This window comes from Leuciscus leuciscus (assembly GCF_965113295.1).
Source record: "Leuciscus leuciscus genome assembly, chromosome: 16".
NCBI lineage: Eukaryota > Metazoa > Chordata > Actinopteri > Cypriniformes > Leuciscidae > Leuciscus > Leuciscus leuciscus.
Window position 1 is genome coordinate 21,958,945 of NC_138740.1, and position 17,442 is coordinate 21,976,386.

Sequence of the window (17,442 nt, forward strand, 5' to 3'; positions counted from 1 at the left end):
TTGAGATTTGCTGCAGTCCTCGGAGCGGTGGCCTATTTCCTCCACTGCTCTATTATGAATTAGGCTACCCCATGAATGCATGCTACTTGCTGAATTAGGGTCAGGGCTTCTTAAAAAGCGAGATCAAACAGGTCTGTCTGATGAGAGAAATGGTGCAAACACTGAGATAGAATCCTGCTATTGTGCAGCTAGAATCAAAATGTGGAAGCTTCTGGACAAGTGCAGGAACATAGCTCTCCAATCCATTTCCCTTTGAGTAGTATTTCACACAAGCCCACGCTTCCCTAGACTTTTGTCTTTTTAATATAAGTGTGAACATTGCTGTTTTACAGTCAAAATATCAATGTTTATAAACAATAATTAATTTAGGGATGCACAATATAGTGGTACATTAAATCAGTTAACTTTTTTTTGATGCTGAATATTTTCCTCTGTTTACATTTATTTTTCTATCATCTAAAGCTCACTTAAAAGTTTAAGTTGTTACTTAAAAACACTAACAATTGAATAGCACTGTTAAATGTAATCTTTAAATCTGAAAATGAATATCCATTTTTCATACTGTACATTATAATGTTGTGATGCCTAAATTCCCTTTTGTTTAAAATGTTTAATTTTAGTATTACACTTTAGCTAGGACTGTCACAATTCCTCTATTAAATTGAAGTACTTGATTTAAAAAAAAAAAATCCTTAATTGCAATTTACCTGTGTCGAGTAACCGGCAAAATATCGGAAGTGACTCATTTCAAGGACTAGAATTCATGAACCGCATTGTTAGACCGTTTTTTTTTAAAGGCTGCATGATGTTTAAAAACCATACTAGCACTATTGTGAATTCACAAAGGCTGTGATTCAATTAAATAAATATATGCCCTGCCCCTGTGGGTTTAATATATTTATTAGTGCTAGTTTGGTATGTCCAAAAAATGGCATCCACAAAAATCGTCATGGCGCACGCATGATACAATGTGGAATGTGGAATGCATACATTAGTTTTACACTCCAGGCACAACTTCATGACATGCATACAAAATATTTTACAAATATTTAAAACAAAGTTTGAATAAATAAGGTTGTATATCACTTTTGGCCACTACTGTTATTTTTGTAATTAACAATTTATTTATTTGATATTTACAATTTATTAGTTTTCTTTGGAGCCCCTAAAGGGACTTTTGCAAAATTAAAAATATACAGACTTTCACATGCTCCCGAGAAACTTTTGCATGCGCACGAGAAACTATCGCTAGAAACTAGAGTTTTCTCCTGCGTATATGAAAGTTTCTTGTGAGCACGCGATAGTCTGTAGATTTTTATTTTTGCAAAGGTCCCCTCCGTAGTTATCAGCCATAACATGAAAAAATATGTATTTTAAGAGTTGCTTTCAGAAAAGTTTTTCATACCCTATTAGGATTTTTTTCTAATTTAGTGAGTTTAGTGGGTAAGAAGGGTAAGAAAAATAACTTAATTCAACATATATTCAATATATATTTTTTGCTGCTGTGTAGCATGATATTGCAGTAGACTGAATGCCTTTACCAGGTAATCCACACTGCAAAGAGCTGCTCCTAATTTGACGTTCTGTTTCTGTAGCTTCCTGCTTATCATTAGTTTGAGACAAGCCTGTGTCTCCATGTTACTGGCTGGTAAGTCAACTGGTGCCATATTCTGCTCCTCTGATGTTGGGCCACTAATTTTATCCTCTCTATACATGCAGAGTTCTTCAAAAGTCTGCTTTTCTATTTATACTGCGGCCTAATTAAGGGATTCAAGTAGTCTGAAGAATCTGCTCCTACATGTGTACCCCGAAGTACTGACTGGGTTCTTCTCAATTAAATTCAGAAGCCAGATATGTAGAAGATGCACTTTGAACAGCTCTTTCTTTGTGTGTGTGTGTGTAATAGGGGTGTCATGAAAAAATGGGTAGCTATTTTAATTGTGCAGAAAAGATAATGTTGTGTGACTTTGTTGTCCTGTAATATCAGAAGCTGAGCTTCACACCATTGTGGAGCTTTGTGCTCTCTAGGTTAGAGGCTAGTTAATTGATAAGAAAATGTTTAGCAAATGATAAATTGATAATCAAAATTATTATTGAAAGGCATTAACAATAATTCGCCATTTGGAAAAGTATGGAATTATTTTCCAGCTGATGTTTTTATGTTTCCAGGCTATTTCCCCTATTCAGTTTTCTAAAATATAAAATAAAAAAAATTCTAAAAATAAATGTATCATACAAGCAGAGTTAATTCATGGCAAAAGTTTAGTGATTGTTGCAAGTTGCAACAGTTTGTCTTTACAATAAAAGAGTCTCTTTTGAATTTCAGTAAACGAATGTGCATGTGCTACTCAAACTAGCAACAGATAAAGGAGCAAATGTTCATTTAATTCAGACTGTATTTTGCTGTTTGGTGGTCGTGCAACATCAAACCACGATTACATTATCAAACCTATATGTCAGAGGGGAATATATGCTGGTTATAAAGAAATTTAGGTAGGGCTGCCCCCTAATAGTCGACTAAACGACCACGTTAGTCGACCAGAAAAAGGTTAGTCGACCAAAATGTTATTAGTCGATTAGTAGCAGGAAAAAAAAAACTCCACAGGAAGTGGCGAAGTCCATCAGGGACAGATCGTTAACGGTGGGTCCTTGTGGTAATTGCAGTATATCGTGCATGGAAATTTGTTTGCTCTCAACATCAAATGTGGCTTATCATTTGAAACATGTAATGAATCATTTGTTAAATGTTGTAAATTGAATCTGGAAAAGTATGCAATTTTGAAATGGAAACCCTGCATCGAGCACTGTAATCTCTGGACATCATTGCAAAAGGGAATTTTTGTGCTCTGGTTTTTAGATCCTAGTACCTTTTTCCTTCAACATTTCAGGTCACTTTCTTTCAGTATGCAAATTTTAATCATTTATGGCACCAACATGCACTTTGCATAACCAAGCACAAACCAACAAATGAGTAACGTACATTATAGGTAACAGTATATGATTTTGTAGTTTATGAAATTTCATTTGAAGCTTTATTTGTAACTTGCATGCATAAGAAAGGTCAGTCGGGGAATTACTTCACATTTTTTTCCTTCCTGCAGGGAAAAGTATGCATTTCCTCATTATTACGTTTATTTTAAATACAGCCATAGTTGAATTTCTGTTGAAGCGAACATGAGGTTAGCCATAATTTGTGAAGCAATTAAGCATAATGATACATCCATGCATGCAGACATAACCTATTCTTCCTGCACACTGAGGGATAATTAATGTCAGCGACACAGGGCATGGATCTGATTGTGCATTTGAAACTAGCTAGTGCATTCATTTCAGTGCTGCATTGAGAAAATGACAATGAGATGATGGCAGTTTCACTTCCCAAATCAGCCTTGTTGCTGATGACTCGGAGCTTTACCAGGATTTTGTGTTTTGGCCTTGCAAGCACACATAGTTTAAGCAACAAGCTTTTGGTTCACTTCTCTATGTAATGAGGTAGTGTATCATTCTGTCTTTTTTGAGCAAAGATGCCGGTGAAATAAAAGTGAGGCCTTGCTGAAACTCACAGTCTCTGTTTCATGAATATTAATGCCATATGCTGGTGGTTGACGGCCTAGATTTCTGTCTCTCTTTTTATGGGCAGGGATGAAGAGGAGAAGGAAATTCTTTGCATTTATAAAGAGAGAAGGGATGCTTATCAGGCCTGTGAATCTCTGCTGGAAGAGCTTAGGTGAGGTGCTGTTCCTGTTTAGCGCTAGGATGGCACTGACAGGATTATCATGCTGTGTTATTTCTGCCTCATTAATCAAAGTAAGAGGCATGACGATGAGATTGAGACAGTTCACAAAGAATTTAATCCATGCTGGGACCTCACACAGTTTGTGTTCACCGCTGGCCTGCGGGTCTTTTGATTGACCACTTCATCCACACTGAACGTGATACTGCTGCACAATGTGACAATCACACTGTACTTAATGTACAGTTATGTGGAGAAGGATTTTGGTCCAATGAGATTTCGCAGTGGGCGAGGCTATTCAGAGTAACAACTGAATTGGAAACAGAACAGTCTATGACGTGCACAGCCACTAAAATTAGGATTCATCTAAGCATGATAAACAGGACACTCAGTGCTAACTGGCCATGTTTGATAAGTAGCGAGTAGATGGACTAACTACAAGGAGTCTTCATTATCAGTTATTGCATTTAAAGTCATCTGAAGGCCATTGTAATATGCTTGCTTTCTCTCTAGTTGATAAACAGTCTAACTGGTATCATTTATCTCTCTCTGTACCACTCCACAAGGTTCCTGAGGTTTGGCCTTCAAGGCTTAGCGTCTGAAGTGTGAAACTGCATCAGGGTGACAGAATTTACTCATTTAACTTCTGTAGAGTTTATTTAGCTCTGAACCTGGCTCCAGAAAGTAGTGATGAACTACTTTAGTGAAATCACTTAACCGTTCCACAGAAGCACTGGAGAGGCCATAAAGAAAATTAGCCTCAGTGCCCAGCTCAGTCCGAGTCATTTCACATTCTCTATTTTTTTTCTCAGTCTGTTTTTAATGCTCCTCCCCTGTTGTTCTGGATCTCATATTGTTCTTTTGTGAGCATATAGCATTGCTGTTTAATAGACCAGTTATCAGTTTGAACGAACTGCATCATTGCGCAAGAAAATCAAACTTTTTGCTTTTGTTTGTTTTAGCGATGGTCAAAACAGTGAAAGTAATTGCTTCATATTCATCCTATTTTGGCATAAAGTCTGTGGTTAATGTTGCACTATATTACACTACCATTCAATATATTATTATATATATAATTTTTTATAAAATTAGTACTTTTATTCAGCAAGATTACATTAAATTGATCAAGAGTGACAGGAAAGACATGTAATTTTATAAATGATTTTTATTTCAGATAAATGCTGTTCACTTGAGCTTTCTATTCATCAAAGAATCCTGAAGAAAATGTCACTGTTTCAGTGACATAAATGGCAAAATGTCACCAAATCAGCATGTTAGAATTATTCTCAAGGATCATATGACACTGAAGACTGGAGTAATGATGCTGAAAATTCAGCTTTGCCATCACAGAAATTACATTTTAAAATATATAGAAATTAGGGCTGTAACTAACGATTATTTTGATCATCGGTTAATCTATCAGTTATTTTTGCGATTAGTCAATTAATCCATTGCTTATTTTTAAGGTTAATCTATTTTCTGATCAGTCGATTTAATCTTTTAGTTAACCTCTTTTTAGGGAACCGAACCGGATCATTTGGGTCAGCTCAGTAATAAGAGCATACGCTTGCGTATGTTACTCATCTAGTTTTCTGAAGGATTAGTTCACTTCAGAATTAAAATATCCTGATAATTTACTTACCCCCACGTCATCCAAGATGTTCATGTCTGTCTGTCTTCCGTTGAAAAGAAATTAAGGTTTTTGAGGAAAACATTCCAGGATTTTTCTCCATAGTGTACTGGACTTCAGTGGGGACCAGTGGTTTGAAGGTCCAAATTGCAGCTTCAAAGGGCTCTGCGCGATCTCAGCCGAGGAATAAGGGTCTTATCTAATGAAACAAAATCTATAAAACGTGGTTTTACCTTTTATTTTTATTTATTTTTTTGTAAATGGTGTTTGACTTCGTCTTTGCACGTTCGTTTTTTAAACACTAGGTCGGTACTTCTGCCTATGTCACGCGTGACCTTTCAACGTGATTAAGTAATGCGTGGCGCAAAACATCGAAAACAATTATATTATTAAAATATGTGGACCCACTCACTTTTAACATCTCTAATTCACTGGTTACATCACTTGCCCACATAGCTCCCACCGCAGTTAATTATTATTATTTTTTTAAGTAGCCTAATAAAAATTATTTCGTATAGTTAAAGAAGATTTGGTTTTAAAGCATATTGTAAAATCGCCTAATATGGCAATATTTTGGATCTAAACCCAATGCAAATAGGTAACCTGCAAAGAATTAGTTATTGTTCTAGTTGTGCGTCCTCGAACTGGAGCTATTTCTAAAGTGAAAGTAAAATGTGCATGGCCGCACAGGCGTTCATAAATGTGTGTGTCCACCAGCGATCGGGGGGAGGAGGAATCACGATGCCGGCTCGTTCAGGAGAGCCGAGGTGATAACAGCGTTTGAAGAGAACTGGTTTTGCGACTCTTTGGGGTCGGTGACTTAGTTTGAACACAAGGGAGGGGGAAGGTTTTATGATGTCCAGAGCATTTTGATTACGTCCATTCGTTTATGTTATGTTAATTATATTATTAGTTTCCCTATTTACCACTGATATATAGAGCACAGCATTGTACAGTGTTAAGATTCACATGCATGAAACAGTTGCAGAATATATTTTCCCAGCTTTGTAGTCTTAGTAGGCCTGATCGTGACCTGTAGCCCACGCAGGGCCGCATTGTGGGACTCTGGGCTGATCTCTTTACGACCCCACTCTGCTGGATTTGTACAGGCGATCCGCTGAAGCCATAGGTTTCCGGCCTGCATTGTTTGGAGTGGAGAGTCTCTTCTGTGAGCCCACTGAGCCACAGTTTTTTTTTTTCTTCTTTTTTCTCTAGGCTCGAGTCTCTCTGCCCAGCAGTCTTTGCCCGTTCCCATTCATTCAGATTGCTGCCCACTTCCCATGTAATCCAGCAATATAAGCAGAGCCCGGGCTATTCATCAGCACTGACCTTTTCTCCCAAGATTCAGCCCGATTGATAACTGATGTTTGATGCGGGGCGACATACCCATTCAGCCATAACGTATGTTTTGAAATAGTTAAAACAACACTGTATAAACATAACACACACAGCCTCCTCCTTACTTAAGTAACATGTCCATGGGTAATACTTCAAGCTAGGATTCTTCATTAGTCATATGTGTTTGTGTTGCTTTAAATTTGTTAGGGGGGTTGGGGGGGCTGATAATTTCTAAATATAGCAAGTTCAGGTTGGTTAACAGTACAAACTGTCCCTTTGTTTTCTCTGTCTAATTAAGCATGAACAGCCATCTAATAGCGATGCCCATGGGATGGGCAGCAAAGCGTTTTAAAGCATGCTAATTATTCTCACAGAGGTTTTGGGTCTAAAATGTTCATGCTAATGCGACAGTAGCATGATAAATAACCTTATAGATCATAACACGCTGACAGGTCTTACCTTGATGATGCTGTTTACCTAACTCCTTTTATTTTTTTAATTTATTTTTTTAGTGACTGCACAAATCTCCTCTTAGCAAAGTTGGCAGGTCACTGTATTGAATCTGGCAGAGCTTTTAGTTCCCCAAAGTTCCCCGAACTCCAAGTGAAAGGGGATGGACATGCTGAGTCACCTCTCACAGAAAGTGATATTATAGCACTATTTCCAAAACGCATTACTCTGTATCTGCCACATGATGTATTGTACACATTTCCTCAAGTTTTAGGCTTGAAATTATGTCTTTTTGGTGTTGGCTGAGTGGGTGTTTTCCTCATTGGTCATGGTATGGTGGTTGTAGAAGTGAAGTCTGAACTGATGAATTTGTCTTAATTGTACTTTTATCTGAGAAACAGCAGCATCTGACCCTATGACACAGTCATTTTTCACAGGGTTAGCAATGCTCAAAATAACCTAGATATAATATGGATTTTTTCCCCCCTCTCATTCACAGATTTAAGATCTGGCTATACAAATCCTGTGTAAATCCATTCAAAGCTGCAGTTTTCCTGGCATATAATTGAATGAGGCAGGGCTTCATCGGAACTCTGGCAGTGTTTTGTTCATGGACTCACCCGCTGGATGCTGTTTACTCTTATCTCTGGTCTCTTCACCGAATTTATAGATATGAAGAGTTCAGATGCAAAAGCCTCTAAATGCCATCTGAAATTTTCTTATAGAATAATAATTTTTATCAAGCTTGTATATTTAAGTTCAGTAATTTCACTTAAAGGACAATTAATAGGTAATCTTCATTGCCATTTAAGTGAAATTATTGAATTTAAATATACGAGCTTGATAAAAATTATTATTCTATAAGAAAATTTCAGATGGCATTTAGAGGCTTTTGCATCTGAACTCTTCATATGCTCTTCTCTTCAAAACAACCTCCAGTAATTACCTATTTACCAAGTACAAGTTTGCTCATCAGCTTCTCCTTTTGTCCATGCAAAGTCAAAACAAGTGCTTTTTTTCTTGGGATGGAGAGACAATTGCTGCACTGCAAACAAAATCTCGTAATTTGTATTTTTGTCTTGTTTTCTATAGGAAACCTCTAAACATGCTTAAAATATATATTTAAGTTTTTATTTTATTTTATTTTTTTAAGCATAATTCTAACAAAATTTAGAGAGGTTTATGCTTAAAAATAAGTTCAAGCTAAATTCTCAGGAAAAAAGTTAGCTTATATTTTACACACATTTTCTACTTGATTAAAGCAAATTGTTTTAAAGATGTTTCTTTTTTTCTTTCTTTTTTTTTTTTTTGTCGAAAACAATATAGGCTTAAATACTGATTAAGGAACTTTTTTTTTTTGCAGTTCGCCCAGACCTTGCTCTGTGCTTTCTGGGATTTTTACCAAACATTTCACAGATGTGGAGTGTATGTAGATTGTTTAACACATCAAATCTAATCAATCAACTGTTGTTTTTTTCACGCTTGCACGTTATTTTCACTCAGAAATAATGCATACTATTGCCGGCAGCAGACAATATGAAGATATTAATCTTGTATTATTGAGATGTTGCCTGACAGCTGTGAGAAATGGGGGAGAAACATGATTCCTAGTTTTAAACTGATGTGTATACCTTCGGATATTTTAATAGATTCTCTGACCTGCCTCGTGTTACATTTGTTGAGGTAATACTCTGCAGAGGCAGGGTTTTGCCCTCTGATGTAATGCCATGTTAACAAATCCCATCTTTCTCATATTAGTGCAGGTCACCATGTCTTACACCAGACAGATTGTCTGCCTGTCAATGAGATCATATTTCAACCAGATCTTTATGAATCTGGTGCTCTGTTGTGGGGGTCTGGAGATTTGGAACAGTTAGGTTTAAGTGTATTTGTCCTCCTTTTGCCTTGGCAATGCATGAAAATTTCAGTCTCCTCTGACAACTATACTCTGAAAATGAAGTGATGCAGATAAATTCATATGTAAGCTCAATTTGAAAAATCAAAAGAACAAAAAGAATAGCCTCTCATATTCTTGACCTATTCCAAGACAAAAATGGTATACATTTTTCTGCTTATTTTACTGATAATATTGAAACAGCTTTGAGTGAACAGTGTTGAGACTGTTTGGAGAACACTGATCGGAGAGCCATTCATTTGTCAATGACAAGCGTTAGCCAAGTGTTGAAATGTTTTTCCCGGTTTCTCCTGCAGTTGAATAAGATGACCATACAGTATTTTGAATCTTATGAAACACTGAATTGTTGTGATGAAATGTAAATGTCAGGAGTTATTCCCCATTGTTGAATGGTGCAATCAAGGACCTTTTTTTTTATTTATTTTTTTATATATTTTTTTTTTATAAATCAAGCACTTGAATTTACTTGTGGAATCGTGACAGCACTGTTCTGTAATGAAATGCCACTTCAGCTCTACTTTCTGAGTATGAATTATCATATGTAGTAAAAGATAGAAAAACATAGGGATATGTGATATATATAATATCATAGTTGTTGCAAACATTATCAAGTATGTCCCTCATTTTCAAAAAAACAAACAAAAACACGCCTAGAGAGTGCATACACTGCATGCTGTTGCCTTTTCGGTTTAGGTTAGACTACTGTGCATGTACATTAAGAGTGCACTGCATGATTTACTCTATTAAAATGCAGTAAAATGCCCCTGTATGGCTAATAGTCTTTTAGGCTATATTTATACCATAGGATATAGGCTAGTTAAGCAATCACACAAAGAGTGCTGCTTTCCCCCTCAAATGTCAGCACAATTGCAAATGCGATACTGATTTTATACAGTTTAATAAACGGTTAAGTGACTAACATTTTAGACACAATATTGCCTGTTTTGCTCTATGACTGGTAAAAATAGTTCCAAGCAAAGCCACAGCAGAACTGTTTCGGGTCTATGAGAAACACACAGCAGTGTTTCGTTACTGAATGAATCGGGCATTTGAACGAATCGGTTGAATTAATGGCTCAATGATTCGCTTGGGAACCACCAACTGGCGGTTTTAGTTTCACATTTAAAGTATCTTTTCAGTTTTAAAATCATGTAATATATATCATCAATGTTTTATTTTTAAACATCAATTATGCATTTTGAACTGCAGGTTAAATACATTTGTCACCTCTGAGCTGCATTAAATAAATAGGCCTACATCTAAATGGCGCATCAGATGCAGATGGATTTTGTTGATTCTGATTTCATTTGATTGGTAACAGCCCTATAGTGCCTTATTATTCTAACTGAATTTGATTGATGTAATAATTTTTCATAAAATTTGCATAGGCTACATTTTATTAGGTATGGCACAATTGCCCTTATATAGGTAAAAATGCAGATATAAAAGGTAAAAAATCAATTTAAACTTATTGGTCATTTTTATTTATTTTAAAAACTTTAGGAGTCAGCTGTCCACGGCCGTCCTAAACCAGCCAAGGTACCAGCACAATAACACGCTTAGCAAAATATCGTCTGATCGTTATCGACAAAATCCCAGAAAATATTGAGATCATTTTTTTGTCAATATCTCACAGAACAACATAATGCAAGTACCGTAAAAGGTTTTGCCTCGTGTTTTACTTATTTGTGGCATTTTTGTTAAGAATAATGAAATAATTAAATGGATGACTTAAAAATATTCGTTAATCACCTGTAGCATATTCATTTGAATGTAATATAACAGTTGCAGCAACCAGTTGCTCAACACGGAAATCGTTGAAAGAGTCGTTTACAAAGGAAACTTTCCACAAGTTCTTCTTTACCAGTGTCAAACTCTCACAACAGCCCATCCCTCTCATTGACATGATGTTGCTTTTTGAGCGTGTGTGGGTGTACGGCGCTTCCTACAATTTTTCTGCCTGCCAGTCTTTCATAAAGTTTCCCTTGTCTGCTTCAAAGGACACAAAGAAAGCCGCATGGCGGTGGTTGATGGCTACTAAAGGAGGATGGCTGTGTGGGTTTAGGGGTTTGTTGTTTTAAATGGATGAGGAATGTTCTCTTGTTCAGCTTGTCATTTATCTCCTGTCTCTGCAATTAAATACACACAGAGCTTTGGGGTGGGAGTTTTTCTGTGTGACAAACATTAGCTTTGTGTCTGATTGGGTGGCAACTTTAATGGTACTATTAACAAGATTTAATAACCTCCACTAAGTACTTGCACAAGGGAAGGACACATTATACCGTCTTACACTGGATGTTTTTATTGATTTATTGAACGACTGATACGGGATCATCAACAGCTGATGCCGATATTATTAGACAAGGATGAAAAAAAGCTAACTTGATAGTTCTAGGCGTACTGCAGAAAATGTGAAGAAAATAATTTTAAATGATGCTTTGTTTGAAATTAAATATAATTGTTAATGTTGTTGTTTTTGTTGTTGTTATTATTATAATAATAATATTCTCTGAGTACTCTTGTGCTTCCTTGAATTGGCATCTCTATAGAGTGCTGCAGGAATGACGTCAAAGCCCTGAATACTAATTCGTCACTGGTTCCCTCTATTTTCCTAAGGGTTTTTATAATGGGTATTTTCAATTTATGAATATCAGCTGATGTGATAATCTCAAAATACCACATAACAACCTGGTTAACCTGATTTGTCCTCTTTTTTTTTATGGTCTTGTCAGATCAAGTTGAATGAATGCAATATCACCATTTGAGAGCAGAGAAAAACATGTTCCTAAAGTCTAAGCATCATCCTGAAAGTACCCAATAGAGTATGAAGATCAGAGATTTGTCTAGGTTTCTGCTATCTTCCAGAGAGACACAATCTCACGGCTGCCTTTCTCCTCTGCTTGTTTAACTCTCACATTCGCCCTGTCCAAGTTGTTTCGTCTCTCATTTCTAACTCTGTACTGACTCTACATCTTTTTTTCTTTTTTTACTCTCTCTCTCTCTCTCTCTCTCTCTCTCTCTCTCTCTCTCTCTCTCTCTCTCTCTCTCTCTCTCTCTCTCTCTGGCAGGCTGCTTCTGCAGTGAGTCAGTATCATGGAGGCTGGCAGTGGGGCTGCTGCAGTGGTGGGAAGTGCAGCTCTTGGACTGCTCGGAGCCACAGGAAGTCATGACATCTCTGACAGGTAAGACTCAATGTCTTTCCTCATCAGACCTCCCCAGGGGGAGATCTCACTTGGGTTATTTTACTCCTTTAAGGTACCTGTTTGTTTCTGTGTTTGTGTTGCGTTCTTGCTCCTGTGTGAGTTTTTGCGTCCCTGCCTCAGCATGCCCTTTGCTTCCCTGCTGTTTCATTCATAACTGTAGAGGTTATTTCTGTGTGTGTGTGCGCAGCAAAGGCTTGGGCACGTACATCCTATTCCTCTCCAGGGGTTGAGGAGAAATGTCAGAAGTGCGAGCTCGGTACGCGCAGAATGCAGCAGAAACTATGCAAGCTAAAGGTTTTTAGAGAGTTGCGTACATATATCCAACATATTTTATGCAGAGCAACATTACCCAGCTGTTAGCACTGATAAATACCCAAGATGAGAACATTTATTTCTTCGGAATAACGTCATTCCTCATATAATATCCCTGCCGTCATCAAAGCCCAAATTTTGCAGTCAGATAACATGGTGCTGAGCGCACAGTCTGTATGAAAATCCACGATGCTGAGTAGTAAAGCTGTGGCAGCCAATAAAAAGCGTTACAATGCCAGTTCACTCCCACCCACCCACTCTCACGGTTGAGCTCTGAGCGCAAGTCACATGATCTGCAGCACTCACGAGAGCCTGGATGCTTTGGCTTCCTCTCTGAAATTCTGCCCTAAATCCCTCTCCTATCACCTTGCCGCCAACGGTTTTGGGCTCTGCGGCGATTGTCCTGTGTTTTGAGGATTATTGTCCAGCCATTTTAGCCCTCAGCCTCACTTGAACACAGTCCAAATCTGGTATGCCGAAGGTTGCCATGGCAGCCACAGCTTAGCATATATTAAATATTAGCACAACATCAGCGAAAGAAGGCAAGGAAAAGGACAAGGGGAGGCAGCGTGTTCTCTCAGCTGTTGTGAAAAGCATTCCAGATTTGGTGGTCATTTTCATACACACCCATGCTTATGATTCATAGTCACTAGGGGAAATGCTTAAGCTGTGCTGAGGCTTTGCTTTCACAGTCCCTGGTACTCTGATGGCCTAGAGCTCTGCAATCCTTCAATATGCTGTCCTGCCGCTGCACCACATGCGTATCTTAAATAAGCAGCCTCTAGAGTAGGACTCTGACATTGAATAGCCTCCAGCTAGGCAAGTAAACTTTTTAAAGTACAGAACAGTCTGCAAAGAGTATGCAACAGTTAATTTTGTTGCCTAAACTTTGTTAACTTTCTTATTGATGGCGTCTAGGTTGCAGTAAGAGACCTCTGAAGTAGATCAGTTAGTCGCGTGGCTATTTACTTGACATTTAAGAGACTGTTATTATCCAAAGCGGCTTATTGTGCACTGATTGCAGGGCCAGTCTGCCCTGAGCAACTTGAAGGTTTAGTGCCTCACTCAAGGGCACTAAAGTGATAAAACGGGTTTGTGATCTTGCTCTACTTGGATTTTTAAACCACTACCTTAATCCTTTAACATTAGATCTCTGTTTCCATGTAAGGCTCATTTTCTATGGAAGCTTATGGGTAGCAATATTCAATTTGAAATGTAATATGCAAAATGACAATGCAATATGTAAAATGGAAATGCATTTCTGTATTTAAATTTAAATTTTCCCATCATTTGTGCAACGTTTGGTGCAAAATGAAAATGAAAATTCAATTATATCATTTACATTTGCCATTTCATACACTAGTTTTAATATGTAAATTGAATACATATTTTAACGCTTTATAAGTTGCAAAATTAAAATTAAAATGTATTACAGAAATTATTAGATATGTTTAACATGTTCAAGCAAAAACTGTGGCAAAATTGTAATTTAAATGCTTAATTGCATTTACACTCACAGTTAAACGTACAGTATGGAATTTTTCGCCACTAGGGGTCGCTAACCTATTTACAATAACAAAGGCGTAGTTTGTTGACGCAACATTTGCTAAGAATTATGGATCTTGTCGTCAACGTCAAGCCGACCGATCTAATCTATGGATCTAATAATGTTTATGGATGACTGAATACATCGATGCTTTTATCATGACTGTGATATGAAGCAGTTCGGGATTGCTAAGAGACAGCTATCAGCTCCACACGCGACACGAGTCCCGCATAAGGAATATGGACATTTCATTCTACCGAACTAACGTTACACACGAGTGCAGAATTACTACTCACAGTCACAGGTCAGTTTATTAGACAAATTAAACTTGTGAGGTAACGCAGCGTTGTTTCACTTGGTCTAACATTACACTATCACACTAAACTGCATTTGAATGTGTTGAAATGTATGTGTTAGTTTGTCTGTATGAGACTAGCAGTAAGCTAGATCAACATTAGAATAACATACAGATCATATTCTAACATTTCATCATGTTGAGCTATATAACATTGATTAGTTTTATGTAAATGTGCTCACCTGTTTAATAAAGTACATGTAGAAGCGGTCGAAGTCTCGGACGTGGAGCTCTCGTTTATATACTGTCTATGGGAGCTCTAGGCATCTCGAAAACACCGCGCTGATATTGATTCTCGTTTTAGTTCTCCTTTTGTATCCAAAGTCTGCTTGCCATGGTCCATAATGTTTGAATGAAACAACAACAGCGTGCAAATAGACATTGCGAACTACCGTCAGTCGCTTTGGTTACTATCAGAGGGCTCTGGTTCATAGCTCTGGTTGCCATGGCAGTACGAGCGGAAACCAGGGACAACGCGGATATGACGCCATTGACGGCGACAAAACGGAAATAAAGAAACGGGACGTTTCTCTAATTAAATTACAAATTTCTCCTGGTTTGAAAGTTGTTGGAAACAGTCGGGATAATGTAAGTACACAACTAAAAAAAATATATAACATAGATATAGTGATTTGCTATTTTTAAAGCAAAAAAGTTACATATTGTGGCTTTAAGACACTTGCGATTGCATTTCCATTAAGTGTCCCGCAATGAATGTAGCAAAATTCAATGTGCAATTTGAAAATGCATTCTAAAGGCCCGTACACACCGGGACGAATTTCGCGCGCGATATTCGCCGACGTTTAACGCCTCGTGACTAAACAAAGGGCGCCAATGTGAGTGTGCACACCGACGCGAAAAACGCCACGCGTAAAAGCGTAATTTTTTTTTAAACGCCTCGGGTTCGTTTTTTTGGTTTGACGCGCCGCGTCAAAAACTATCCGACCAATGAGATTGGCGCTTTTGCTCACGTGTCTGGAGCTTCTGAAGTTACAGTAAAACACAACTTGGGGGCGCTCAAACACAAAAAGGTCTTGCCGAGCACATGTACGTAACAGCGAAGAAGATATACGCCAAGTAGCGTCTACACTGCCCGTAGACAGACACTGCCGGCCGGGAAGAAATGACGAGGAAGATGCAAGGCAAGATGAATGTAGAGCTGCTGGTCTCGTTGGTGTCGGAATAAAGAACTATATGACAAACGCGACAGCGACTACAAAAATCTTGTTAAAAGAGAACTGTTATGGAGTGGTATTGCAGAGTATAGACTGTTATGGAGTGGTATTGTATTTCTGTTTTACATTAAGCGCCATCTAATGTCAGGGAATGAATTTGCATGTTCACTCGGCTCATCGTCAGCGAAAATCGCTTGGGTGTGAACACAAAAAAACGCATTGAAAAACGCTGGCGAATAACGCGCGCCGATATTCGTCCCGGTGTGTACGGGCCTTTAGCCGATCACGTGCCCACCCCGCCCCGTCAATCACTGCGTGAAGGCGTGGCTCGGCAACAGGTAAACATAGGCTTTGGTGCGTATTTTGAGGTGTTGGAAGGAAACACGCCGGCGGCAGAGCTGATACGAGCGTTACATTCACTAGCAGATGAAGTGGAGCGTGGACAGAGAAATGGTAGTATTTCCGAAGATTATTACGCGCCTGCAGGTGATAGAACCAGTACGATGTTGGACCGTCTGGGAGAATGTTCTGCCTATCAAGCGACGACACCGATGTCAACATTCTGCTGCGCTGCTGCTGTCTGATGCTGGACTGTGTTGATGTTTACGTTTTGTATAAAATATTATCATTGTCTGATACATGCTTATCTTTATTCTTATTAGCCTACTATTAACTGTAATACCCAATAATGTTGGAGATCCTATAGTTTTTTCCTTCCAAATGCATTTAGGCCTATTACTCGTATTCGGTATTAATAGCTACCGAAAAATTTGACCGCTCTTTATTTATTTATTACTGACTGTAATGTTCAATAAAGTGACGAATGTGATGTGTGACCATCTCTGTTTATTCAGCTGTATAATCATAAAATATAAGGCATACATGCGAGTCCCTTTCCATTTTATAAAGCATATTGATAAGGTATTAAAGGGTTAGTTCACCCAAAAATGAAAATTCTGTCAGTAATAATTACTCACCCTCATGTTGTTCCAACCGCGTAAGACGTTCGTTCATCTTCGGAACACAAATTAAGATATTTTTGATGAAATCTGAGTGCTGGGTCACTTCTCCATAGGCTGCTAGGTGGCCCAAACTTGCTGGCCCAGAAAAGTTATTAAAGAGATCGTTAATATAGTCCAAGTGACTACAGTGGTTCAATCTTTAGTATATCAAGCGACGAGAATACTTTTTGTGCGCAAAAATAACGACTTTATTCCACTATTCATTTCCTTTTCTCTGGACCTCTAGTTGTTTCGCGTAGTGTTTTTGCGCAGCGCGTCTGTGTTACACGTCACCACGTAGGCTCACTATTGGCCGACGCTGGTCATGTGTGTGATGCGTGATGACGTATAACACAGACGCGCACCTCAAAAACACTACAAGGCCCAGAGAGAAGGAAATGAATAGTGGAATAAAGTTGTTATTTTTGTTTGTTTTTGTTATACGTCATCACGCATCACACACATGACCAGCGTCGGCCAATAGTGAGCCTACGTGGTGACGTGTAACACTACGAGGCCCAGAGAGAAGGAAATGAATAGTGGAATAAAGTCGTTATTTTTGTTTGTTTTTGTTATACGTCATCACGCATCACACACATGACCAGCGTCGGCCAATAGTGAGCCTACGTGGTGACGTGTAACACAGACGTGCTGCGCAAAAACACTACGCGAACCAACTAGAGGTCCAGAGAGAAGGAAATGAATAGTGGAATAAAGTCGTTATTTTTGTTTGTTTTTGCGCACAAAAAGTATTCTCGTCGCTTGATATACTAAAGATTGAACC

The 17,442-nt window shown here is 38.1% G+C and overlaps 1 protein-coding gene across 3 annotated transcripts in view; it reads left to right on the plus strand.

Annotated features, from left to right (window-relative positions):
• Positions 1-17,442, plus strand: part of arhgap32b (Rho GTPase activating protein 32b) — a 116,384-nt gene that overhangs the window by 26,828 nt on the left and 72,114 nt on the right. For all 3 annotated transcript variants that reach the window (XM_082141099.1, XM_082141100.1, XM_082141101.1), the window contains exon 2: positions 12,135-12,248. In XM_082141099.1, coding sequence (XP_081997225.1) covers positions 12,160-12,248 — 89 coding nt within the window. In that variant the 5' untranslated portion in view covers positions 12,135-12,159. The remainder of the gene's footprint in view (positions 1-12,134; positions 12,249-17,442) is intronic.